Source organism: Microtus oregoni, unplaced genomic scaffold (assembly GCF_018167655.1).
Source record: "Microtus oregoni isolate MIOR12 unplaced genomic scaffold, Mior012 000183F_ref0000375, whole genome shotgun sequence".
In the NCBI taxonomy this organism is placed as follows: Eukaryota; Metazoa; Chordata; class Mammalia; order Rodentia; family Cricetidae; genus Microtus; species Microtus oregoni.
In genome coordinates this window covers 291,581-319,577 of record NW_024544841.1, presented here as the reverse complement: position 1 = coordinate 319,577, position 27,997 = coordinate 291,581, and the positions used below count along the sequence as shown (strand labels likewise).

General features: G+C 48.1%; 1 protein-coding gene across 1 annotated transcript; it reads right to left on the bottom strand.

Moving 5' to 3' along the window:
• Positions 1–27,981, bottom strand: Upb1 (beta-ureidopropionase 1). Its single transcript, XM_041647532.1, has 10 exons — positions 27,828–27,981; positions 21,950–22,121; positions 19,702–19,789; positions 13,786–13,880; positions 10,446–10,607; positions 8,705–8,874; positions 3,490–3,571; positions 2,330–2,372; positions 1,461–1,615; positions 1–315 (listed from the first exon to the last, which is right to left on the bottom strand). Exons 1-10 carry the CDS (start codon positions 27,929–27,931, stop codon positions 205–207), a joined length of 1,182 nt encoding a protein of 393 aa, XP_041503466.1. The 5' UTR covers positions 27,932–27,981; the 3' UTR covers positions 1–204.
• Between the last annotated feature and the right edge of the window lie 16 nt (positions 27,982–27,997).

Genomic DNA, 27,997 nt, shown 5'->3' with positions numbered 1-27,997 from the left:
TGCAATCCAGTTGCATTTAATAGATGTTCTTTGTTGTTGAATCATCTTTTGAATCCCAAAACATTTCCAAGTCCCCAGAAGAAAATCACATGTTCATTATTAGCAGTTATTCCCCATGTGCTTGCCCATTCTATCCTCCTCCTGCCTGGATATTGAGCCCCACCCCACCCCCCAATTCCCGCACACATTTTAAAATTTAGCCACTTAACCCGAGCTAGGGGGTATAACCAAGTCTTCTTTCACAATGTTGGGTCGGTAGTTGGGTTTAACCGCTTCAGCAAGTTCCCGGGCATACATCTCAAGTCTGCCTGTCATCTGAAAACAAAAGACACAGGCTGGGGAGGATTTAAAAATCTGTTCCTTTTTTGCGACCACTTCTGGCCACTAGGGGGCAGTCACGGGTCAGGAACTATATCCATCCTGCGGATCGACAAGGTTATTTCAGACAGTAATAAAGACAATAATTGCCTTATGACCTCAGCATGGATGCCAGTGAAATTCAAGGATGCGAGATGACTCACACAGCCCAGCCCATCCCAGTTGACTGGAGGTGTGGTCAGGCCTGAGGCAGGATGGAGGAGAGGGGCATGAGCTCACACTGGCACCCCTGGGAAGGCTTGTGTCTCCAGAAAGGGTCTAAAGAGAAACCACTCTGCTTGCTGCTCCCAGAGATACTTGGTAAAAGATCTGGCCACATTCGTGCCTCCAACTTCTGACTGAAATGGAATCCTGCGTTCAGCCCAGCCCAAGAAGAGGACAGGGAGGTCAGAACTTCTCATGGGCAGTACCTTGTCTGTCCAATGAGAATCTGAGTCTCTGGAATACAACCAAGGACTCGCTCTCAGGTCAAGTTGGGGAACAGAGTCCAGAGTCCGCATCTGGGCTCCTCCAGTCACACTTGGCAAAGCCATTCAGTCACACAGAGGGGGACATGAATTTTCTCTGTGAACTGCTGGAGGCCAGTGTAACAAACCTTGCAGTCAGGAGCCCTTCCAGGGGTCCTGGCCTTGGCCACTACTGTCTCATCTCAGCGGGGCAGGTACTGCACTCCCAGACTACTGACCATAGGCAGCATTGGAGACTGTCCCTAGGCCAAGGGAACCGAGTAAGGAGGAGTCAGAGCCAGGCAGAGACCCTGTGACCCGGTTCCCACTATTGTCTCAATGCCTAGACTGGAGCCTGGTCGCAGGCAGAATGAGACAGGCGCATTTATCTCGTGACAAGTGCAAATGCCTGGAAAGGAAAAAGGATTACAGAAGCCAACCACTGTTTTCTCTAGACATGAAATTGAGATTAATCTGTGTGAGGGCGCCTAGAGTCTAAATCAAATGAAAGGGGAATTTATTGATAGCCCCTGCTCGGGCATCATCCCACCCAGGGATCCTGGCCCTCTGCTCACTGGAGAGCTGGAGCCTCCTTCCAGCTGCCTGCAACGGGCAGAAGGGGACTTGAGGACCCACCTTGAAAGTCCAGAAGTCATTAATCTGCTGGCAAAGGTTGAGGTTGAGCTCAGTGACCAGCAGCCCATCTTGATTACGTGAGAGGCCAGGGGTCCGGCTGCCGTCAGGAGCTGCCACATAGCTTGATCCGTAAAAGTAGCCAAGGTCGTGGTGAGCTTTAGGGGACAAGGGAAGCAGCCACGAGTTTGTACATGGTGTGGGTTAAGAAGGAGGGCAGGCGCGGGGCAGGATAGCAGAGAGAAAGCAACCTGGCATACCGCCCCCGCGTCTGCCGCGTACCAGTCTCCCTCCTCACGCCTTCAGGTCTGAGAGAAGGTGGCATAGCGTTCCGTTCACATCACCTTCCCCTGCCCCGAGAACGGTTCAAGGCCACCATAGCAGAGTGAGGCGGCCCCTCTAAGACAGATTCCAGGACATCTCTGCCTGTCAATCATTTGGACGAATCTAGGATCGGAACCTCTATAAGTTTGGAGAGCACCTGGGCCCTCAGATGGAGGGATCGTGAAACAGTTCTGTTCATCCTCTTGTGTCTTTCTGAGAAGGGCCCACCGGAGTCTGGTGTGAAACACCCTTTTAGCACTTCTGGCTAACATTCTTGGGCAGAGAGGCCAGACCTCAGGGTGGAGGAATTCTAGCAGTGGCACATTGGTAGTTGCCTTCAGTTCATAACCACCTGAGGACCCCAAATCCTATGACAACCTATGCTGACTCAAGGGACAGCATCCGTACAGTTAGGGAGCAGAGGAGAGTCAGTAGCCCCTTCCTAGGCACCCAATGAGCAGGTACAGGCTGTGGAGCAGACCCCGCTCAGAGGAAGTAGGTGGAGCAGGGGAAATGAGGCCCAGCCACTGGAAGATTCATGAACATACCTTTCTTTCCATCTCCAGAAGTGAACTCATTGGGGTAGCGTTCCTGTGAATTAAGTGCAAGGCTAAAATCAACCTCTAGGTGGCAGCACCACGACAGTCTTTCCAGATCACCCAGCCAGACCAAGAGCGGCAAGGGAGCCCAAGCAGGTACCAGCTAAAGGGAGGCATTGGTCTGCACTCACTGCGCAATCGGCAAGCTTTGGTAAATGTTCAGCAGGCCAGTGCTGCGCCTTAGGAAGCCAGCAAGGAATGCGACGGGCAAAGCAAGACTTGATTTTGTATTTGGGTTCATTTTTTTTTCTTTTTTCTTTTTTTAGATCTATTTATTTAAGTATACAGTGGTCTGCCTGCATGTATGCCTGCAGGCCAGAAGAGGGCACCAGATCTCATTACAGGTGGTTGTGAACCACCATGTGGCTGCTGGGAATTGAACTCAGGACCTTTGGAAGAGCAAGCAGTGCTCTTAACCACTGAGCCATCTCTCCAGCCCTGTATTTGGGTTCATAATCCTGGAGCTGGGAGACGCTAGGTACCCACAAGTCTCAGAGCTGGGCAATGGTATGTGAGGTCAGCCTGCCTGCCGGAGGAGCATTCCACCTTGTATAACAGAGAGAAGAGAGGAGAGGAGAGGAAGGGAGGGCAGAGGAGAAGAGAGGAAAGGAGAGGAAGGGAGGGCAGAGGAGAAGAGGGGAGAGGAGAGGCAAGATGAGAGGAGGGGGGGGGGCTGGAGAGATGGCTCAGAGGTTAAGAGTACTGACTGCTCTTCCAGAGGTCCTGAGTTCAATTCCCAGCAACCACATGGTGGCTCACAACCATCTGTACTGAGATCTGGCGCCCTGCTCTGGCATGCGGGCATACATCAAGGCAGAATGTTGTATACATAATAAATAAATAAATAAATAAATAAATAAATAAATATTTAAAAAAAAAGATGAGAGGAGGGAAGGGGAAAGAACGACGAGAAAGGGGAGGGGAGGGGAGGGGAAAGGACAGGCAGGATGAGAAGAGACCAAAACCCAGAAGAAAACTACCAGATGAAGCCATTTTCTCCTGGGACCCTACAGTCTGTGGCATGCGTGCAGAGAGCAAGAAGACAGGTGAAGTTCCCCAAGGCGATCAGTCAGTGCCCCCCCCCCCTTAGCTGGACCTCAGACGCGTACCTGACCCACACGGTTGATAGCACAAGTGAAGCAGTGATTGGCAATGGCTGCGTTCCTGGCTTCGATTGGCCACAAGGACTCACTGTGAGACGGGAAGGAGAGGCAGATTGGAGACTCCTCGGCCACTCCGTGCATGCTCAGCTCTGAGATGCAGCCTGGCTGGGAGCAGAGCTGAGCATGGCACCAAGTCAGCACTCAGAAAGCCAAGGCGACACTAGTCCAGGTGACACAGGGAGGACCCCGCCCACCTGAGCTAGCTGGGACAAGCCTGAAGACAACGGATCTGCAAGCTGACCAGCTTGTCAACATCTTGCTTAACCAATACCAGCTTCCTAAGGAAAGCCAGTGAAAGGCAGAGCCCACACTGCCGTAGTCCACTGGGGGTCAGACGACCTTTACCCTAAGTCTCAGTCTCCCCCCAAAACATCTGAGTGAGATGATGTAGCTTGAATGGTCATGAAGATGAAGTTCCACGTCGTGGTTGTTCTGCCACTGCCATGTCCACCCTTGTTATTCTTTCCACGGAGGCCATCTTCTAAGTCAAACTGAAGGATGGTAGGTATCAGAGAGGAGCTATGGGTTTAGGGAGCTAATGCGTGGCCCATGGAGGATGGGCTTGGAAATCCTGACACAACACAAGGGTTTGTCTAACACTGTACTTAAAGAAAAAGGAAAATCAGCCACTCATACAAATAATCATATGTTACTTTACGAAAATTTCCCAGAATCCCATTAGCCTAATAAACTGGTTGCTATCATTTTTTTCCATCCTTCATGACTACTCTTGCACACACACACACACACACACACACACACACAAAGCATTCTGAGCACACATAGTGAGACATCTCCTATCTTCTCAGGGCTCCGTGTTTTAAAATCGCCACGTTACATTATCTTCACCATGGCCCATTTTAGTGACACTGACCCAGAGAAGAAACAGCTTGAAATTTCCTTAACCCTGGCCTTTCTGTGGCTGCCAGCTGCTCTGTTATGAACACCGTCACCACCACTGTCTCATGCGTCCCTTTTCTCCCTTTGACATCACTTCCTCGGGCCACAATTCTACAAGAACAACTGGGAAAGAGCATGAACTCACGAAGCACCAGCCTGCTCTTCCAGAGACCAGGACCAGAGACCGGCTTTTCTAGCTCCTCACACCCTTGAAAGCTGAAGGCTGGGCAAATCTCAGCCAAGAAAGGAGAAACCAATCATTTTTCAACTAGGCTGCTATGGACCTAAGGAATTATGTGCCCATGACATTGGTTTACTTCTGGAGCTAAGAAAGGTTCAAGATAACAGATTGGGGAGGGCCTTTGCATACATAACATGAGGTAACTCTCTGGGTTCACCCGGAAGCCTGTGCACACCCATGTGCCCAGGAAGTAGACTTCAGGTTCCGCTAGGGAAACCTGAGAGGGAGATGGAGTTCCCCAAATGTATTTAAAAATTTTTGTTACATTTTATTTCCTTATTTTGTAGGTGCACATTTGTAGCTGAGGGAACAACTTGTGGCAGTCGATCCTCTCCTCCCACCATGTGGGTGCCTGGGGACTGAACTCAGGTCCTCGATCTTGGTGGCAGACACCTTTACCCTCTCAGCCATTTTTCTAGTCACTTTCCGAAAATCTTATACACAGCTGGTGAAGGGGAGATACTCCACGAGGTGGCCCCAAGGTTCCACTAAGACCTAGTGGACAGACGACTAATGACCATCTTGCCTTTCAACTGACAATGGACAGTTAGCTGCATTCAAAGCACCAGGAGACATATTTCCCAAGTGGAAAACCCGAGGGGAGACCCAAAGTACGGCCTTTGTCCTTTGGCTCCAAAGCACCCTTCCTAGACCCAGCCCACACCTCCATCTGCACCTAACATAAGCAACTGGATAGCTGAGTTCTAGGTTTTTAGGGTCCTGCTGGGAAAATTCTGAACGTGGAGGGATGTTCTTCAAAACATGAGCACCATGCTTCAAAGCGAAAGTAAATTCAATGTTGCCTCTGACATTTAGAAGACATTGAATACAATCCATTGAGAATGTAGAGCTTTTCCCATGACCCCAACCCTAGTGGGACAGAACACAGACATCGTAGCCAGAGAATTAAAGCCAGCACTTCCTGCTGTACCCATCCATCATGCTCTGGAGGAAGGCAGTTCCAGGTTGGAATGTTTGTACATAAATTCCTAGAGTTCTTTTAACTTGCGATGATACTTCAGAATCGCCTGGGAGATACACTTCTGGGGATATATATGAGGATATTTCCAGAGAGACTTAACTGAGGAGCGTGGCACCCTTAACCAAACTTGGGCAGTACCATGCCTTGGGCAGTACCATGCTATGGGCTAAAGTCCTAGAATGAATTAAAAGGAGGGAGGAAGAAGATTGCTGAACAGAAGCTTCTCTACCTCCTCCCTGTAGATGTACAGCTCACCCTCCTACTGTTGTGCCTTCCCTGCCACGGGCTAAACCACGGAACACCATATGCTTTCCAAATAAACCCTTTATTTACTTCTTGTCTGACTTTAGGTCCCAGTAACAAGAAAAGTAACTATTCAGGCCATTGATACTGAAAGTGGGGCTTATACTTTGAGAAACCTGTTTATGTGGTTCATGGGCCTATTGAGGGAATGCTGAAGTTTGGACCAGAGATGCTGGAGAATGGACTAAAGAGAGTTAATGGGCCATTTTGGTCAGAATTGAAAAGGCCTGAATGCTAATATAAATTCAGATGACTAAGACTCTGTTCATAAAGTTCCTCTTAGGGGAGCATAGAGGTCTATCAGGAAGTAGGGAAGACACCATTCGTTTTGGATTCTGGCAAAGAATGAGGCTCTATTTATGCCAATATACTTTCACTGGAATCTTGGACATAGCCAAATTCAAAACACATTTGTCTAGCCAAGGTAATTTCAAGATAGCATAGCATTCAGGCTTTGGCGTGGTTACTCCTTTCTGCTCTTATCTGCATTTACAGTGAGAGAAAAAGAGACTGCTTGAGGAAAAGCGGAAGACACAGGTGTCTTGAGGGCGGAATTCAGCTTGGAAAAAAATCAAATTTATTTGAAAAGAAAGAAACTGAATTGAGAATGGCCTCAAAAAGGGTTCTATGCTGGAAAACCATGGCTTTAGGAAGTGTTTCTCCAGATTCAGACACCAGGCACATAGAGGCCACTGTGGCTGTAGTATAAAGGGGGTGGGGGGAGGACAGGCTACATCTCAAGCTAGCAACAGATTCTGGCAGCCTTGCTTACATGGTATTGGTTTCTCAGGCATGCACATGCAAAAGTTACAGGGTCCTGATAGCTTACATCAAGATTCCAGAAAGCCACGAAAGCAAGGCAGTGTGTAGCAGGGTCAGATTCCTTGTAATGGGGTTTTTAAGGGCCAATGAATGAAGCTATGAAACCTAAGTTGCTATGGAGACCCCAAGACACTGGAGATGTGAGGGCTGTGGGCCATCAATGGAAGAGATCTGCAGGCATGGGAAGGAGCTGGCCCAAGAGAGAGCTACATGGTCTGCCTGAGGCAGAACTAAAAGGGCGGGCTTACTCAGGATTGTAGGAGCCCAAGCGATGCCATCAAGAGCCTCAGAAGCCAGACATGGTGCTTTAAGACTTGGTAGTTATTTCTGCTGGGCATCAATCAGTCTTGCCTGGTCTGGCTTTTCCTTGTTAGGCTCCCTTTTAAAATTGGAATGTTTGATCTGTGACATTGTATATTGGGATTGGGATCCTCTCCCCTACCTCACAGAGATTCACAGATATCTTTGAGTCTCAAAAGAGACTCTAGATTTCTGAGCAATGTTGAAACCATTGAGACAACAAGAAGCTGCAGTATGAGAGAGGCCTGAGGCCGGAGGACCAGCAGTGCAAAGTTGTGAGTTAAAAGTCATGTATTTGAGTGTGAAGTACAGCAAACGGACTTATGATGGCTAATCTGCATTGTCAACTTGGTAGACACAGTCTCTGGTGAGCCTATGAGAGCATCTCCACAGATATTTGAGAGGAAAAAACGACCCACCCTAAACCCTTAGCCTTGCAAGCATCCAACCATGAGCTGGGCTCCTAGACTAAGTAAAAAGTAGCAAATGAGAAAACGAGGTGAGTGCCAACACTGATGTCCCTTTGCTTTCTGACTGAGATGACCAATTGGCCACCTCAAGCTCCTCCTCCCTTCCCCGTCATAATGTCCTAAACCTTCAAGCCGCGAGCCAAAATAAACCCTCCTCTCTTTGAGTCTTGTGAGCCGTTCATTCATGGCCATGACAAATAGACATATAAACCTCCCAACGCTTAGCTTAAGTGGAAGGGAGACACGGCACAATCTCAGCCGTGTGGGCGATCTCAACCAACTCCCTGCTTTGCACTCCTGCTCATGCGCATGCGCTCACCTGCTCCAGCCCTCAGCAGCACAATCTCAGCCCGGTGGGCAATCTCAGCCAAATCCCTGCCTTGCACTTCCTCTCATGCGCATGCGCTCACCTGCTCCAGCCCTCAGCAGCACAATCTCAGCCTTGTGGGCAATCTCAGCCAATTCCCTGCCTTGCACTTCCTCTCATGCGCATGCGCTCACCTGCTCCAGCCCTCAGCGACACCACGACAAAGCAGTCTGACCTCTATTAGAGATGAAGCTGGGGCTCAAATACTTGCTGTTACATATTACTAAAGGGAATCTTTCCACTTGTTAAATCAAGTATCCCGGATTATCCTGTGCCTCTGGGTAGTGTCACTCCCTCTGGGCCACTACTCTGGAGGACTGTCCCTCCTTCCAGGCCTGTCAGAGTCAGGGCTCTGGATTCTGAAGACCCTTGTCCGGAGGTCATGCTGGCCAGGCACCCATTGGACTCCACTTAGGAGTCAGGCTTTGAGATTCCAGACCGTCATGCAGGAGGGTGGTTGTATTATCTTTGTCCCAATGTTCAGAATCCCAGCAAAACTTGCTGCCAATGGTAGAATGGCTCTTTGGGGAGATCAGATTATGCAATGGTCACGCTGAGCACTTTTCCCCCCTAGTGAAAAACTGGTTCAATGTGCAACAGCCAATCAATCACAGGGCGGCTCAGGGCGTCGATCTAGACAGCCTGATGATTGCACCTGCTCACTATATTTTAGCAAAGCCATGTCTGAACCCCACAGGTTGACTCTGGCCAGGCCAGAGGTGGTGAATGAGGTCCAGAAAGCGCCCCCCCCCCTCCGCATCTCTGCCCTCAGTGACCTGAGTTCTCCAATGGTGGCTGAGGGGTTGAAGATGATCTCTGCTCCATTGATGCTGTACATGAGCCAGTTGAGGGGATGGTGCCGCCCGTAGCAAATGTTCACGGCAATCCTGCCAAACTGGGTCTGGAACACGGGGTGGCCCAGGTTTCCCTCCATGTAGTAAGTGGACTGAAAAGCACAAAGAGCTCTACGTTGGTGCCTCAGAGTGGAAACAGCTCTGCTTTCCTCAGCCTCGGCAGAAGTGAGTATAACCAATCTAAAATTAACATTGGGGTGTTGATGTTCCAGAACTGCAGTGTTAACACACACAAAACCCAGACACAATAACAAAGCAACCCCAAGGGGGAGAACACAATGGCCTAGTATTTAACCCACGATTTGCTTTGTGGTAGATCACATGACTTCCAGAAGAACCTATGGGAAGTTTTGAATCACCACACAAGAAAAGGTTGTGGTCAGGTCAATGTTAACGTGAATGACCGACCTCAGCTCCTTACACAGAATGCTAGAGGTAAAAAGACCCAGCCAGGGCAACTCTTCCTGTTTAGGAACTGTATGCCACTTGAGTTGGTTTGGGACTTTCCCCACTGACTAAGACTAAACCCAAGAGTAAAACACGCCCTCCATACAGCAGCCTGGTATCCTGCCGAGGGTTCCCTGTAGGACAAGCAAATGGGAACCTTATTCTCCCACCTCCTCTTCCCTGCCTGACCCTCGAGGCTGCCACTTCCAGGACTTGATGGAGATCTAGTTGAAGGGATGCTAGAGGGCACGCTGGGTCCCAAACAGATCTGCTCCTGGAGCTTTAGGCTTTCTCTCATTAATTTCAAAACTGGCCAGGTTAGATAGCAACCAGGATATGGACCCTAAGCAGGTCCTGCTCTAGTCAGGCCAGGGGTTTCTGCAGGGAGCTAATGATTAACCACGGGGTAAACAAGCAAGCAGTGTGTCTGTCCCACCCCACCTCCAGCTGCTTCTTAGAAACACCGGCTCTTCTGTCTCGCCGTAGCCCTGAAGATGGCTTCTCACCCTGCTGGCCAGCCTAGCCTGAGAGCAGCGCAAATCCTCAATCCAAGGATGCAAGTGTGGGTGCTAAGGATGGGGGTGGTACACCCCAAACTATTGATCCTCTTGAAAAGTCATGTTCAAATCCAGATTTAGTATTCTGGCATTATATAGAGTCCATTTTCTTCTGCCAAATGCCCTCGGCTACCATCCACTACTTGTGAGTTGGTATTTACCAATCAAAAACAGTCCCTCTCTGAGAATTCTTCACACCAGTGAGCCAAAGGTGTCCTGTGTAACCACTGCTGTGCACAGACATTCAAAGACACCTGAACATGTGCTAACTGAGATACCATGTAAGTCACAAAGAACAGCATCCACTGAAACTAGGATTATATCATGGTTGCCTAGCTCAGAGGCCCTTTCCTAGGGCTCACAGAAATAATCACATATTTGTGCTCTCTTTACTTGCATTTTAGCTTATGAGCCAATTCCCTCAAGGGAATATTGCAGAAACTCAGATCAAGTCCCTCCTCATGCATATGACGTATGTATAAATCCCATGCTACTGAAAGTTTTTGGGGCTCTAAGCACCTCATGTCCATATGATGCATGGCAATGCTATCAGACTCTCTGGACCCTACAACGGCACTGTCCTGCAGTGTCGCGTGCCACAGCGTCTGGCACAGGATTCCTGCCCGAGAAAGGCCCGAGGAGCTCTGATAGGCACTCACCTCATTGAAGTCGCCCACTCTGGGGATGTGGTTCTTCCTGGTCTTTCCCATGACCGCTCCTGAATTGGAGATCACCACAGCTGTGTTCCACAGAACTCCCCCGTGATCGCGATCTCGTTCCAAAATCGGAGACACCACCACCATATTGTGCTTCTTTGCCAGCTGGGGGAATTGAAAACCATGAAGTTCCTCTTTCAGGTGAATTATTACTTCTTTTTTTAAAACTGGAGAGGAATTTAGCGATGTTCCTAAATAGTTAGACTTGGTTTTTGGCTACTACTTAAAGCAGTGTTTTTTAAAAAGTACTAAATGTCAGCGTTGTCTTGATACCTAGAGCTGGTTATCAAGAATAATCAATAGCCAGATAGGGTGGCACACTTTTAACTCTAGCATTCATGAGGCCAGCCTGCTCTATACAGTAAGTTCTAGGTCAGCCAGGACTACACAGTGAGACTGTGTGTGTGTGTGTGTGTGTGTGTGTGTGTGTGTGTGTGTGTGAATTTGAACAGTCATCCTTGTGCAGAGCTGGGATGAGACTATAAAGTCATTTAGGCACTCTAGGAAATTAGTGGAAGTTCCTTAATGTTAAACAGAGAATCGTGACACAGTACCATTCATGCATATACTGAGAAGGCAGGCACTCAGTGAGACAGGTCTACGAACTGATGAGCCCATATTCAGAGACGCACTACTGGTTATCATTAACAGCCAAGAGGTAGAAGCAGTTTTACTCTTTACCATCAGATGGAGGGCTGAGCAAAATGTAGTGTCTGAAGACAATGAGATTTTTATCTACTCATATAATCCAAGGAATTCCTATCAATGCTAGAAGACCAAATGAACCTTGAGAGCACTATGCTAAATGACATCATCCTATGAAAATGCAATATATGATTTTTTTTACTTATAAAGGAACCCTAGAGTAATGAAATTCACAGACATAGAAAGTAAAATGTGCTTCTCAGGGGCTGGAGGGGAGAGACACCAGGAGACTCTCTAATGGATACAGTGCTCTAGATTCCTGGCACTGGAGACTGATGGTCTATGGCACAGCACTGGGGACACATAGACAAAAGCACGGGGGATAGCAAGTTTTACATTCTTCATACAATGAGTTGGATTCTTGAGTTACCCTAGCCAAGGAGAGGGCACAAAGGCTGGAAGAGGCCATGTTGGGGGATGTGGTAGTTTGAATAGGTTGGCCTCTGTAGACTCTTGGGTTTGAATGCTTTGGCTGTAGAGAGTGGCACTGTCAGGAGGTGTGGCCTTGACGGAGGAAGTGTGTCACTAGGGGGGTGGGCTTTGAAGTCTTATATGCTCAAGCTATGCCCGGTGTGGGACTCAATTCTCCTACTGTTGCCTGTGGGACTGGATCTAGAACTCTCAGCTACTTCTCCAGTACCATGTCTGCCTGCATGCTGCCTTGCTTCTTGCCTTGATAATGGATTACACTTCTGAAACTGTAAACCAGCTCTAATGACATTCTTTCCTTTATAAGTGTTGCCATGGTTATAGTGTCTCTTCACAGCAATAGAAACCCAGACTAAGACAGGGCGTGTACTGTGGAATGGGAGGGGAAGCTTTGGATCAAGATACATTGTATACATGTATTAAACTGTCAAAGAATAAATGGAAGATACTTAAAGATAAATAAAATGGAGTCAGGTATGGTAGCTAACACCTGTAATCCTAGAACTTGGCAAGCTGGGGTGAAGAGAATTATGAGTTTATGACTAGGTTGGATAACATAGCGAGCTCCAGGCTACTAAACCTAGAGGAAGACCCTGTCTCCCAAAGATTTGTGATGAATTATCATTATTCTTCTCATCTACACCAAGATATCTTGCCATTGAGTCTGTTTTGTGCTCTGATACCAAGAGTAGAAAGCAGGTGGCTCATAGAGAACAGAGATTTGTCCTTGGCGTTCTGGACCCAAGGAAGTCAGTCCAACAGCAGCAGCCCACAGCTGCTGGGCCTCTGTGTGGAATCATCCGAGGGTGGGGGCAAGAGAGGAGGAAGAGGCTGAACTTGCTTTTGTTAAAAGAAAAACACTCTGGAGCTAAAGAAAAACACTCACAGGAGCTTAATCCTCACGACCTGACCACCATTATCATATGCCTCCTGACAACACTCATCTTACATATTTTTACCCCAGCAACTTTGGAGAACACATTCAAGCCATAGCAGGCACTAAATTCTTTCTGTCTCCAATACGGACATCAGGACCTGTTGACTGAGCAGCTTCAGATGGTCGCTTGTTCTCCACACCACCTAAGCCACCATTACCTGTGACCTCAGTAAAGGACATTGGTCCTTCTTGAGTCTTCCTGGCAGCAGCTCTAACCACACTCTCCCTCAAGCCCTCATCTAGGCTTACTGATGGAAACAGTCCTCACCCGGGCCCCTTTCTTTTACCACAACAATGAATCAATAGCTGGGTGAGAGGCTTTCCCCCTAGCTTGAGAGAACGGATGTTTAGAATCACCATTTTGTCCTGATAAAAATCAGCGCGGCTACAGCTCTGCCCCAGACTCTTGAGTCTGAATGAAAAGAGAAACAAAGTGTTGCTCTTAGAGCCAAAACAAGGACTCATCACCAGTAATCCCTTGACTACATGGGCTTTTCTGATAATGGCTTTACTAACATATAATTCACACAGCACAGAATCATTCTTTCAAGGTGTATAAATCATTGGTGTGTGGCATATTTCCAGAGTTGTGCAATTGTTTCAACAGGCTGAATTTGGCACATTCTGATCGCCCCTCATGGAATCCCTGCACCCTACAGCAGTCACCCCCCTTCTTTCCTCATCCTTGTACCCTGCTTTTCTCCCTCCTGTCTCCAGAGATTTGGCTATTGCGGGCACTTTGGATAATTGGGATCAGACCACACGCGTCACAAGGCTTTCATTGGGAAAACGGAAAACCAGTTCCTACACCATGAGACAGACCGTGTATTGACGCTTTTGCTGAGTTACGCAAACAGCAAGCGGGGCGGGCAAAGGTCTAGAGGAGATAAATGTCACTTAGCCCTGCGTGCTAGCGCTGCCATTTGCCAGATTTTCCATGAAGTCACTCCAAACCATCCCTCCCTAGGCTGCAGCTCTGCCCACAAATAAAGCCAAGGAGAGCTCTTGTAGCTCTGAACCAGGAACTTGAGCGAAAGGAGACCCCGCAACAAGGAAAGTGTCAAAGTCCCAGCTAATCTCATCTGGCCAAACAAGCACAGTTGCATTTTCCACAGTGAAAGGGCACATCTGACAGCTGCAGTTGTGCTCACAACCTGCGTGGGTTTGCCCGCCATCAACCCCCCCGGGGGGGGGGCACAGTTCATGTGTCACCTTCTGACAGAACCTGGTGGTGAGCCCATCCTCTGCCGACTCAGCAAATTCTGTCCAAGGCAGTTTCTCGCGGGTACAAAAAGCGAAGGGCATATCTAGGAGAAAGAGAAGGGTTAGCAATGAATCCTATGGTCCCCTAGCGAGTGTCCTCAGCCCAGAGCAGGTCACCACTGGGATCTTTCTTTTCCTGGGGACAGGGAGATGATATTACAAGAGTTGGAAAACTACTGGGTGGGAGGCGCATGCCCAAAGATAAAGGCAGCACCTCCATGATCTCTAGCTAGACCCTGCCAGGGCTTTAATTCAGTGGAAATATTTTATCAAACTGTGTTTTGTTTGTTTATTTGGTTGTGGTCTGCTATGTTTATTGGGGGGCGGGTCTTTGGGCAAATTGAACATTCTAGCACTGACTACACCACCATATATCTGTTTTATCAGTGCTCAGTATTAGACCCAGGGCCGTACGTATGTTGGACAAATGCTCAACCACCGAATCACATCCCCAAACCAAAAGTCACTGGTTTGTATTTGCTTTGTTTTTCAACGCTGGATACATACACATACAGCAACAATACAGAACGTGTGTCGTCCCCACCCAGCATGTGGGTCGGAGGGATCACACTAGGAGAAGATCCGGGGCTCTCATCTGTGTATGATATTGTTAAAGTACCCGGGGCACATCTGAGGCACGCAACTATGCAGTTATCTTTACATCTTCCATTGTGGACACAACCTGATATATGGCCATGATTAACTATGTCTTTCTTGTCCTGGAAGCAGCGTGGTGGTAGGGCACCTATCCAGCATCTAGGCTTAGCTAGATCCAGACTCTCCACTACAGAAATGCAAATGTTTTTCATCACTAGTCATGCTGGGTGTCCTGCCGCATGTTTCCTGGGAATCCTGGATCCATCCTCTCTTCGCTGTTCACATTTTCTGCCCATTGCCCTGGTTGCTCGCTACAGGTTTGTTGTTATTTGTTTGTTTTTTCTTGATTTGAAATACTGTGTATGTTGACTGGGCCCATTGGGTATGTTTGTTTGTTTGTTTGTTTATGTTTTATTTTTTGAGACAGAGCTTTCCGGTGTAGTCTCAGCTTTCCTGGAACTCTGAAGACCCTTGAATTTATAGAGCCCCACCTGCCTCTCCCTCCTGAGTGCTGGAATTAAAGGCATGCACCACCCTTGTCTGTCCCCATTCAGTAGTCTTTAGCTTCCTGTCTTACAGAAACCCATCTTCTTTGTTTTAAATTGACTAACTGAATGGATGTTTCCCTAGATGTTTGCTGTTGCTCTTGTGGCGCCAAACTGACCCATTTTCAAGAAACATACATCACCTCATGACATGACCTGGTTGTGTTTAGCATCGGCATGGAGTTTGTGGCCTATTTAGGGATCACAACAATGGCCAGTGTTGGCCAAACATGGTGCCTACCGTGGGAACGGACAGCTCAACTCGCACGCCTTGCAAAGCCGGTGTGATCCTTTCCCCTTCATATCAAAGAAAGAGATGCCACAGAAGTCTTCTGGTTTGGCGGTGGTGGCGCACGCCTTTAATCCTAGCACTTGGGAGGCAGAGGCTGGTGGATCTCTGTGAGTTCGAGACCAGCCTGGTCTACAAGAAAGAGACGCCACAACTTCACATGTCTCCCCGTCTCAGTAAGCCTGATCCCAAAGCCACACTGAGCCAGCTTGCTACCAAAAGCACTGTCAACCACCCAGATACACAGCAGGCAAAAGATGTCGTCAACAGAGTCCAGGAAACCTTGGTTCCAGAATCAAGATTCTCTGAAGTCCTTTCAGTCCAGACAAGAGAACTATTTTAAGGAAGCCAGCAAGAAGAACTGCTAATAACAAAAATATTCCCTAATGACCATTAATTCTCAGCTTCCAGAACATAAGAAGTGACTTAAGCGTCCCCAGAGAACAGCATTTCCCATGCTGATTTCATTTCAAGTTGCTACGGGTTCCAGATTTCTGTTTCCCTTTGAATGACTTCTTTTCCTGTATACATAAATATCCTGATACAAATAAAATTGCCAAAGAGAAGATATTGAATGGAAATTAAAGGAAGCAGGGGTTACAAAATCCCAATCAGGTTTTTGAACTAGAGAGTGAAAGGTTTCACATTCTCAGACATAACACTGAGTCAGCCTCATGACTGAGACATTACTTTGTTCTTAAGAACTGCTGGCCTAGAGCAAAACACATTGATTATCCCAGAACCCCAGGACTCAGAGGGTAAGGCAGGATTGTCCTGAGTTTGAGGCCAACCTGGGCTACATAGAGAAATCCTGTATCAAAAAGAGCAAAGAGAATGAGATGGTTTATGGTCTTGGAAGGTGTACTAGCTACCTTGTTATTGCTGTGATAAAAATATCATAACCAAAAACAACTTACAGGAGAGTTGATTTTGGTTTACGGTTCTAGAGGGAAATCCCATGATGGTGGGGGAGGTACAACAGCAGGTAAGCAAGCAAGCTGGGAGGTCACATTTCTGATCTCACCCACACATAGGAAGGAGAGAGAGGAGAGAGAGAGAGAGAGAGAGAGAGAGAGAGAGAGGGGGGGGGGGGGAGGAGGAGAGAGAAAGCAAGAGGAGGAGGAATCTCGGTAAGTGAATTTTGAGAGGAAACTGAACCACATGATAGAACATAGGTTAAAAATATGGGTTAATTTTAAGCACTCATTGGAAAAAAAAGCTTAAGCTAAGGCCAAGCTTTCATAATGAGTAATAAGTCTCCATGTCATTATTTGGGGTTGGTGGTGGAAAAGAAAGTCTGACTGCAGCCCCAAGAGTGGGCTATTGCTATTAGGGATGCTGTTTTTATGTGGACGGCTTTTGGGACTGGGGCTGAGAGCAACATGGACTTGGAAGGTCCAGCTCAAGGGGCTTTAGAGGAGAAAATTATTAACAACGGGGCCAGGGAGCATACCTGGGATATCTTAGCAAAGAATGTGCTGTTTTCTGCCCTTCTATGAGCTCACCTGGGGAATAAATTTAAAAGTAATGGACGCCTTTCTTTGGTAGAGGAGATCCCAAGACAGCACATACTGACTCCGTCATGTGGTTCTTAGTAAGCACCCTAGGGCGAGTCTACATCAGAGAAGAGAAGGTGGGACAAGCAGAAATACAAAACGTCCAGTTTGAAAAGTAAAGGAACAAAGTAGAAGAAAAAGGAGAAAATTCTGGAACTAGGCTGGAGACAGACCCAAATGGAGTTTATCAGGTAGCAAGGATAAGGAGGGGGCAGAGACATGCTAAGTGAAAATTTTAAGGAGACACTGTTTCAGTCTGGGCCTATCAGCTCAGACTAAAACTCAAAATAGCATCACATACACTAAAGCTCACAGCACCAAATAGCAACTCAGTTGTTTATCTCTTTATTTTGGAAAGAGATGACAGCCAATTTCCCCAAAAGACCAGTTTCAGTATCATGCTCTCTGCTTCCACCCTCACCAAAAGAAGTACTTGGAAGGATCCCGGTGCTACCCACTCAGGTACTGTCTCCTTGTCCCCAATTAACAAGGAAAGTGGTCATGATATGGCCGGTCCTTTCTCCCTTCTTTGTTTCTGCTTTATGTTTATGAAGTCAAACTTCCTGCTCAGCTCATCTGAACCCTTCCTCTCTAGCCTGATTCTAGAATAAAATTAATTTTGAAACTCTAAAATAGCTGGTGTAGTGGTGCACGTGCCCCGCCTTCAATGCCATCGCCGGGGAGGCAGAGGCAATGGCGGTGCCCGCCTTCAATGCCATCGCCGGGGAGGCAGAGGCAATGGCGGTGCCCGCCTTCAATGCCATCGCCGGGGAGGCAGAGGCAATGGCGGTGCCCGCCTTCAATGCCATCGCCGGGGAGGCAGAGGCAATGGCGGTGCCCGCCTTCAATGCCATCGCCGGGGAGGCAGAGGCAATGGCGGTGCCTGCCTTCAATGCCATCGCTGGGGAGGCAGAGGCAATGGGTCTCTGTGAGTCTGGAGTCAACCTGGCCTACATATTTTCAGGATAGCCAGGGCTATGTAGAGAGACCCTGTCTCAAAAAACAAACAAACAAAAACAAAAACTAAACCTCTAAGATTATTATTATTGGCAAGGAATAAGAGAATGCAAGAAAACATAGAAAGACCCCAGGATCTATACTGAGAGACGCCCCCAAACATTTAGAACAATAGATTGCAAAGGGCACACACACACACGATGGAAAACACTCACAAACTAGCAGTATTAGCAAAACCAAAAGACCTACAACCTGCCAGAGAAAAGTAAGCAAACCAAAGACAAGGAATGGCTCCTAAATCTAAGCACCTTTGAGCCCGCCCACAAGCACAAGGTGCTAGAGGCCAATGGAGCAAGGGATCCATCCCAATGTGTGAAGGTAACGAATTTCTTTTTTTGTGTGTTTGTTCGGTTTTTTTCCTTCTTTTTTCTTTTTATTTGGTAACGAATTTCTAACCCAGAATTTGAGATCGATTTAAACCAGGCAAGTTGTGAAGACACAGAGTTCGCGCGCGCAGTAATCAAGAGACTTATCTCAAAAGCTCTCCTCAGGGAGCCTTGCTGTCGGTTGAAGTAAACAGAAGGGAAAGGGTTACTCCTTCACAGTTAAGGCAGAGCCGCGCGCTGTCTCTGAGTGGCCAGCAGAGGGGGCAACTAATTCAGACGGAAGCCATCCGAAGGCTGTGGATTCTCTCTGGCATGGAATTGATAGACTGCTTAATGTTTCTTAAAAAAGGTTCAAGGGATTTAGAAACTGATAGAAAAGGTGTAAGACAAGACTTAGATGTAGAACACAAGGCAAATTTTAGGGGAAGCAAAGTGAATCAGGACAAAATGGCTTCGCTGAGACGGAATGGGGCGAGCACGGGAAGGTGTGCGCACACGTGTGGAGGGCGGCTGTGTGCATCACGGTAAAGGGCGCACAGATGATGCAAACTGAAAAATCAGGGGACTGGAGAGATGCCTCGGTGGACAAAGGAGCTTGCCTGACCTCCTGGGTTCAACCTCCAGGTCCCACTTGCTGGAGGGAGAGAGCGAGCCCTGCAGGTTGTCCTCTGACCTCTGTGTGATGCATATACGTGCGTGCATGTGTGTGCGTGTATATACACATCACATATAAATGTTTGAAAAGCTGAAAATTAAGAAGTAGCTACAGAAACCAGAGGAAATTCCCCCGGAACCCACTGAGTGTTGAAAGCATTGTCCAGGAGAATACTTAATTTTATTTTTGATAACAGATTATGGACTCATTTTATTTCTCTGACAATTAAGACATAACAGATAGCATGAAGAAAAGGTACATAGTACTAAACTATAAACAACAGAAGACTCTGTTTTACATAAAGAAGAGAGCCCTGAGCTGCCTGCCACAGGAGGTGAGGGAGACTAGCTGGAAGGAATTCACAAAAGCTAAGTTGCAGGGTGTGGATGCCACTCGGTCAGGGAGGGTGTACTTAGCCTGTGCAGAGCCAAGCTTTGATTCTCTCGGGCTAAAAGGGAAAAGGCTTACACTGTCAGTACCTGGTGATTTTACCTGGATCCACCCATGAGAGAGGGAGGAAAGGGACAGTGGCTTCTTGGTTTCTAGTAGTGTTAAATACATTGTCTAGGTCAGCCATCCTGGCACATGCTTGAAATCTCAGCACTCAGGAGGCAGAGGCGGGCAGATCTCTGAGTTCGAGGCCAGCCTGGTCTACAGAATGAGTTCCAGGGCAGCAAGGGCTACACAGAGAAGCTGTCTTTAAAACAAAACAAAACAAAACCATCAAACAAAAGCCACCACCACCAAACAGACAGAAGGGAAAAAAAAAAGGAGATCAAAAACAAAAAACAAAAACCTCAGGCCGCAGATAGTCTTGAGATAAAAAGCACATTGGTTTAAAGGTGGTTGAGGAAAAAAAAAAATCATGACAGAGACTTACTCCATGCTTCCTGGAAACAAATGATATTGACCCCACACATGGCAGCCACCTCCACAATAGCCTCTATACGTTTGTGGAGAGCAGAGACCTGGCAAGTCAAAAAGCAAGGATTAGAATATGGCCAGTACTATTGTTGAAGCAAAAGAATTTACCCAGATGCAGCTAGAACAGCAAAACTCCCATGTGACCCCCAGAGAAGAAGAAAGAAGGGGGTGGGAGTTTTAGTGTCTGTTATTTTCATCAGACCCAAACCTGCAAGGTAGATGGAACGAAAGCACCTCTAGGCTCCCCCAGATACGGACTCGGCCCCTCTCCGCCCTTCATCTCTCTATACCATCATCCCCTATCCCACCTTACCCTACTTGTGATGGAGAAACAGCATCATTTTCATGGTGTTGCTGAACAATGTGAATGAGTATGGCTGTAACTTCCATTACACAGAGCAGGGGTGTATCCACGTACAGGGACACCTACACACACACACACACACACACACACACACACACACACCCCACACTCTAGACCAGCTGCATCAAGGTTTCACCGGACCGTGCTGCCGCTCCCGCTATCCTGGAAGATCTGGCTTTTTAGTTGGTTTAAATCTTAAGTCAGTCGGGATGTGTTCTGAGCCAGGAGTGTGCTGCCGCCCCAGTCTTCCAGAGGATGCCATCCTTATCCCACCTCACCTTCTCAGCTTTCCCATGACAAACTCTCTCCGCTATCTGTGGGCAGTACAGGCCCTACTGTGGTACTATGGTTCTTCTGCTGTTTGTCACTCAGAGGACCCTGCAGGGTCCTTGGAGGGAGGGGGCGGGAGGTGGGGAAGGAAAGATACTTGTCATTTGTGTCCTGGCATAATGTCTGGTTCCCAGAAGACAAAAAGGTTGGGGGTGGGGGGCAGGTGGAAATCCCGGGAAGGATTCTTCCCTGTGTTCTTAGTCTTCCCAGGAGGCTGTGAGCTCCAGTCAGGCTCAGCACCATCAACATGCAAAGCCTATGTCTAGGTACAGTGGGGCTGAGAATGTCCTTGTCCCTACAGCTTGACAAGCTAGATGACAAATGTGTTCACAAACAACAAATCCAGGGAGAAAAGTGAACTGGGGATTATTACATCTTTGTGTATCTGTGGTGTGTGTGTGTGTGTATCTGTGTGGTGTGTGTATTGGGGATCAAACCTATAGTCTTACATACACCAAGAGAATGCTCCATCCCTGACTTATGCTACTCCACTTGTACCTGTCCTTCTCCTCTTCTTCTTCTTTTTCTTTTCCTTTTTTTCCCCTTTGTCGAGACAGGGTTTCTCTTTAGGCTCTGTAGACCAGGCTGGCCTTGAACTCACAGAGATCCACCTGCCTCTGCCTCCCAAGTGCTGGGATTAAAGGTGTGCACCACCACTGCTTGGCTCCCTGTCATCTTTTAATAGAACTGGGAATGTAACTGTGCAATAGTGCTTGCCTAGTAGGCCGAGTCCCTGGGCCGTTTCTCCACTACCTACCAACACGCAAGTGCGCACACACACACACACACACACACACACACACACACACACATCCTGGAATTCAAACGACCTGAGGTTTCCTACAGAATACTTAAGAATTATCAAAGTGTCTGGAGATTACCATGATAGACAAAGCCAAAGTTCCAGCAAAACCTTCTCTTTTGATACAGCTATGACAAGCTGTATAAATAAACCACTGGCATCTGTGACATGATATTTTAGAGAACTGTAAAATATTACCACATCGATATTTTAGAGAACTGTAAAATAGTACCATAACCATAAAGGAATGTCTGACATACTTTCATAACCTGTGGGACGTTGGGTTAAAGAGACATCTAGGCATAGTGAGCTCCTGGCTTTATGATAAGCAGGAAAAGACACAGATATGACTGGTCAGTGTGTCCTGGCAAAGGTGGCCTTGGGAAAGCAAGCATGCTGGGGAGCCAGCTCCAGCTCCAGAGGGGCACTTTCCCAGTTGGTGAGGGAAAGGAATTTCAGGTCAGGGGTGGTAGAAGTGGCCGAAGGGTGATGGAGATGAGGAGGAGTGAGGAGGAGAGAAGGAAGAACAAGAAGAGAAGAGCTAGGCGCAAGACAGGAAGGAAGAAGAAAAGGCAGAGAGAGGTGACTCAGATGCCCTTCTGGTGCTCTAGCTATGGAACCCCAGGACAGCCTGCCAGTGACTGCACCGTGGGACAAGCCAGAGCCAGAGCCCCCGTTATATGCACATTGTTAAAACAAAGACCGCACCTGTTCTGCCACAGGAGCAGATGTGGGGAGTGGGATCCTGTTCTGAACGAGCCCCACACGCACGATCTGGGGGCATCTTTGCTGCTCCTTGGCTGCCCCGAAGGCGTATCCCTTCAGTTCAAAGTTTCTTTCTGAGGCAGTTTCTAAAGCTTTTCTGGGCAGATCAAGGTTTCTGAAAAGGCAGGAGAGAAGAGAGAGAGGATTTTGAAGTGTCTGATATATTACTCCCCTACCCCGACCCCTGGGGGACCAGATGTAGAGTGTAGGCTTAGCATGTGTGAAGCCCTGAGTCAGATCCAGCACCGACAAAAACCCAGGCCCACCCCACCACCTCTCTGTAGTTGCTTCTCAGATAAAGAAGAGCTGTGAAGTGTCTCTTTTGGAAAGCCTTCAACAGGGCCAAGAGACCTGTGGAACGGTCAGGCTGGGATATAAATGAACACTGCTACCCTGATGTGAACTGGGGGACCTAGCATGCAGGAGGCCTGGCAAAGGGAGGAAGTGCTATCCATCAACAGGCTGGTGTTTGGAACTACAGAGGATCAGGGCAAAGACGACAGCCCCAGCGGCCAACCCAGATAGGAAGGAATTGGCTCCAAAAAAAAAAAAAAGCATTTGAACCAGGATCAGAGGGCTATGTGGATCCTAGAGTTTGGGCCATCTGTGCTACCAGAGAGGGGCGATGGGGCTCAGGAGGAAGGCTGGATGGAGGCCAGGAACTGCTAAAGGAAAGAGAGGCCCTGTACTCATTGGCCCCTCGGGAAGCTGAGTTTTAGGAAGTTGGCCTGGAGCCTTGTTCTCTGACACTCCTTCAGCTACTTCCATGACTGGTAAGGGTGGTGGGTGTTGGGTGGGTGCTGGCTTGATGGGGTGCAAGTGTAAATGTTAACCCAAATTTGTGGTTCATCATCAGCCGCTAGAGGACTATTTCCCTTCTACCACAGAGACCACAGGTCAGGCAGCAGCTACCTCCTGGGGCCTGCTGCATGCCCAGGCCTGGGGTAAAACCCCAGGGGCACAGTTCATGGCCCAGGGCCAGGAAGACCTTACCATCTAAAGGCAAAACGATTATGAAATACCAAGAACACATCAAAAAATAACCTGACAGGCGTTACCTAATAATAATATTTCTCTCCTACTTGAAGCCGCTCTCTTAAAGACATTTCTTTCAAAATCACAGCCCTGTCAGCCCAAGCCCCCTGTCTCCACCCCCTGCCAGGAGCTCTCCCTGACAGCTAGCTGTGAGCTGGGCTCCGCCCCTGACAATCAGCCTGCTTTTCAAACAGGCAAGGCTCCCTTTCCTCTGCAGGTTAGAAATAGCTGTGGTGCCCACACCTGGCCTCCCCTCACTGTGACTGCCTCAGTCTTCCCACCTCGGGTGGAGGGGCCCCTCTTGTGGGTCTCATAAGGTGGAAACAGTCTCACAGCTTCCTGGGAGCTACAAACTGAGGACATGCGGACACCAGTGTCACAGGGTGTGTGCTGGTTTCCCAAAGGCTATGGGCTCAGGGGCCAGGCTGCCCTTCCAGAGCTTCCTGTGGTCTCAGTCCAGGAAGATGGCAGATGCAGCAAGCCCAGCTTGTGGGTGGACATTTCTCTCTACTGCACCCCTCAGCATCTGCCTTCTGAGCGCCGCTGCCCTGCTGTGCTAATCTCCCCTTCTGTCCTGAGTTCCCTGTGAGTCCATTGCTGTCCCCACCTCTGCCTTCCTGAGACTGTGCACTGGGTCATTCCCAGCTCCCTCCCTGCAGACACTTATCCCCTTGGTCCTGAGGGGAGGGCAGGCCAGGCTGCTCCATCCTGCAGTCTGTCCCTGTAGTTCAGTGGTCCTCAACCTTCCTAATGCGGAGACCCTTTAATATAGTTCATGATTGTGGTGACCCCCAACCATAAAGTCATTTTGTTGCTACTTCCTAACTGTAATTGTGCTACTGTTATGAATCACAATGTAAACATCTGATATGTGACCCCAAAGGGGTCGCGACCCACAGGTTGAGAACCACTTTTGTGCTTTTGTTTTCTGTTCCTCTGCCTCTCTTGCTATGAAGAGCCTCAACTCCCCTCTCCTTACCCCCACTTCAAGGAAGAAGGCCTGTTAGTTCTCATTCTGGCTCCAACCCACACTCCTGGGTCCCTCTCTCCTTACTAGGGCCGAGGTAGGCCTGCCTTCAGGGCCCTAGGCTTCTGCTTTCTCAGCAACCTCTCGCGTTGGGAACTTCATCTCTCTTCCTGCGCTGGCTCTTCGCCGTTCGTTCTTTCAATGATTCAACTAGAGCCTTGGCACGGAGGAAACATGTTTGCGGAGGGGGCAGATCGCAGCCCAGGGGGAAGAAAAGGAAAAATAAGTCTTCTCCAAGTGTTGGTTCCAAACCTCAACAGCAGCCAGCGCTCTTAATCTTTGTGCATCCTTCCAGAGAGCTTCAGAAACGCCAGATGTACTGGCAGCCTTCTGCATTTTCGGCTCTTCATCTTGCCTGTTTCTCTTGGTAACACAGAGGCACGCGGGCATAATTTTTCTATCAGTGAGGGACTGCATGGATTACTTCAGCTCCCTGTGAATGTAGTGGACCCGAAAAAGTCCCATCACCTTGTGACATCTTAGTTGTTATGACATTATTATACATTACATTACTGGGTTTGTCGTGATCCTGATATCAGCACACACAGTAGAGCCAGTCTTAAAAAGCCCAGCATATACAGTTATGCACAGAACATCATACTTGATCATAATAAATAACTGTGTTACTGGTTTCCGTAAATGCTTCAGTTTTAAATTAGAATAGACCATAACAGTTAATATGAAGCAGGACACTGTATTGCACCAGCATAATATCTCATATTCATAATCCTTCCTGAAGGCATCAAGTGTCTATGGCAAAGGGCTACAGCTTAGGTGGTCCCTACTTATTGTGCTGGCTGATTTTTATTATCTTGATGCAAAATCTAGACATTATCTAGGAAAGGGAAATCTCTATTGATGGAACACCTCCATCAGATTAGCCTGTAGGCAAATCTATGGGGGTAATTTCTTAATTAATGATTGATGTGGGAGGGCCCAGCTCACTGTGGGTGGTGCCACTCATAGGTTCTAAAAGAAAGCAGGCTGAACAGGCTGTGATGAGCAAGCCAGTAAGCAGCTCCCCTCCACGGCCTCTGCTTCAGTTCCTCCCTCCATGTTCCTGCCTTTAGTTCCTGTCCTGACTTCCAGGATTGACTGTGTGGTATGAGCTGAATTAAACCCTTTCCTCCCTCTGTTGCTTTTGGTCATTATTTTTATCACAGCAATAGAAAGAAAGCTAAGACATCTAGCATGTGCCAAGCCTCCTAAATTCCATTCCTAGCACCACATGAGAAAAATCTCACAGAGATCCGCCTGCCTCTGCCTCCCGAGTGCGGGGATTAAAGGCGTGCGCCACCACCGCCTGGCACATCCTGCCATTTTCACTGAGTAAGATTCCCGTTTTGATGACTTCTGGGGAAGAGTGGGTCTGGTTTCTCCAACAGTTTCTATTCACCAAACAGTCACAACAGATGCTTGACCATCGTTGCTACTGCACCCAGAGGATTCTGCCAGGTAAAGTTGTTGGCAGTCTTCTAGTGGGGTCCCTATCACGGCTGACCAAAGAGTCCTGCTTTGGCTGCCAAGGCTTCATTCTGCTCAATATGATATTCCTGGAACCTCATGGATGCCCTTCGTGTCGTTCTTTAATATTTCTGTAAGTGACGTTCTGAACGTTCAGGTTTCACGTCTCCTGGGAAGTCTTCGATACAGTCAAGAACGTGGGTTTCTGAACTTTCACATTCCCAGGAATTCCTAGCATGCAAAAGGCCTTGGGTTTGGGTCTCAGTGCCACCAAAAACAAACAAACAACAAATAACACTCCATCAAGGGCAGAAACTGCATGTTACCAATTGTCTCTTGATTGTCCTAGGCAGAAATAAGCGAGCGGCAAATGCTGAAGGGATTAGTGAATTCTTCTCAGTTCTGTTCTCTGAGGATCTCATCTGTTTGGTGTAGGCTTTCTCACTTGGCAAATATTTAATAAGCATTGTCAGTGTACTGGGCACAGCAACAAATCTGGAGATACTGCGTTGCAGGGAAGTAGCCGGGTACAAACTGGCCTCTGAAGAACGAACAAGGGTTTAAGTAGGAAGAGTTTTTACGTATTTTAAAGATAGAAAAATTTTCTGTCTTTAGGTGGGAATCTGCTCACAGCCAAACCTCACCCAAGCGCAAGAACTGAGCATGCCCATTCACACCTTAAGAGATAAAGTGTGAAAAGGCTGTCAGGGAAACAGAACCCAAGGGAAGAATGGAAAACGAGAGAAGGGCCTTGCTCAGTTAGTGGGAGTCAGGCCCCAGAGTTAGGGCCTGGCAGTCACAGACTAGCCCTGGTTAGCATTTTAGCCTCCGTTGCTATTTTACCCTACTCTGTGGTTCTCCAAACGCTGATACAATCCCTCCACTTGGTAGTCCATGGCCTGGCCTTCCCCTACCCAGAGTGTATACCAGTCACCTCTGGGGGAGACATGTCTGTCTTCATAATGCCCCTCAATTTTACCTCTGATGCTAACAGTGCCAATTCCATGGTTACTCACTTTACCCTTAAAACAAAGCAATTGGGCCATCCCTAGAAATTGGGGTAGGATACTCCTTATTTTGTTTAAAAATAACAACAACAACAATAACAACAACAAAAGCCTTCTTTGGAAGTCTGGATTCTGTACTTCTCATGTGACTAATTTCCTGCTGTTGTATGGTTTTCTATAGGGCTGTAGAACGACAGCTCTGATATGCCTGGCAGGCCACTGAACTACACTACCCATCCGCATGACTGACTGGTCTTGCAAACACCATAGGAAGTAGAGCATTTTGGGGGTCACCTAGCCCCTCATAGCTTATGGAGAGTTGTTCTTTGGTGGGGGGGGGGTGGAGTTTTTTTTTCCCCAAAAATGCCAAAGACATTGTTCTTCCACACACTTGCTGTGTTAGATTTCGTGCAGGCCTCCCTGCAGGGATTCTAAAGTTGCTGGGAACCACTTGATTTCATTAATTCTCTTTGGCTGATCAAGGTCCTACTACAAGGTCATGGGCCCTTGGAGAGGTCGCGGAGCAAACAGGCTGGATTGAACACTCTGCTGTGAGCAATGGGGTGGAAAGAGGTTTAGCAAGGTTCAGAGTCTATGTTTCATTCTAACAGCCGAGAAAACCCCGTACAGGGTAGAGGGTTGAAGCCCAGGACAAGGACATAGTCCTCTTAAAGACGACTTTCTGGTTGCTCCAGAAAAACGGATTGAAAAGAACATCCAGGAGGGGGTACTTTGTCCAGCTCCGTTTTACCAGACGCCAAATAGCACACTACTCTAAAATAGAAGTCTGGGGACCCACTGCCAGATTGCCCATTGTGGGAAAAGTTGTGCTGCCAATTCTCTTGGCTTGACAGTTCGGAAGCTTCTTAGCTAGTTTGGTTGAGCAGGCCTCCAGCTCCAAGATGCTAGGCCACAGAAGGAAGGAGAGATCAGAGGACCCTAGTCGGAGGCTCTGGAGGGAACCCCAGAGAGGAAGCTGGGAGTGGAGTCAGAGCTAGGAACTTACAGAGAGAGCTTGAAGAGACAAATTCCCGTTCTTCCTATTTTGTTTTACACAAGGTGTGTGTCAGGTGGCGGCGGCAGTGGGGGGCCGTAAAGCGGTTTGTAAGGGTCACCCTCTAAGGGCTCTTTCCTCACAGTTCGGTCTATGGCCTCTGCCAGCCTACATGATTCCTCATCCCAGCCCCCACAGAGCCATTCTCAGCCCAGAAGCTCTCCCCAAGTCCACACATGGTGGCTACAATCCCACCCCCGTACCACCCCCAAACTCAGCCTCTGGATCCCTGACCTAGTCTGCTTGCCATAGAGAATTCGCTTCACCTCGCCCAAATCATCAGGCGGCAGATGCTTTTCCAGGCACTGCTCCAGGGACTGCCACTCAGGTCCCGCCATGGCCAGAGGCTGCAGGTTCTCGTGTCCCACAGGAATGTTCTGCCTATGGGCCCCAGGATTGGGAGG

Bases quoted from the DNA above. Each gene is read 5' to 3' on its own strand.
- Upb1 (XM_041647532.1), bottom strand. From the start codon at position 27,931: ATGGCGGGACCTGAGTGGCAGTCCCTGGAGCAGTGCCTGGAAAAGCAT. The intron at 22,122-27,827 runs GTCAGGGATCCA...CTGCCTTTTCAG, and splicing joins CTCTATGGCAAGCAGACTAG to AAACCTTGATCTGCCCAGAA. The intron at 3,572-8,704 runs GTCACTGAGGGC...CCCGTCTCACAG, and splicing joins GCCACCATTGGAGAACTCAG to TGAGTCCTTGTGGCCAATCG.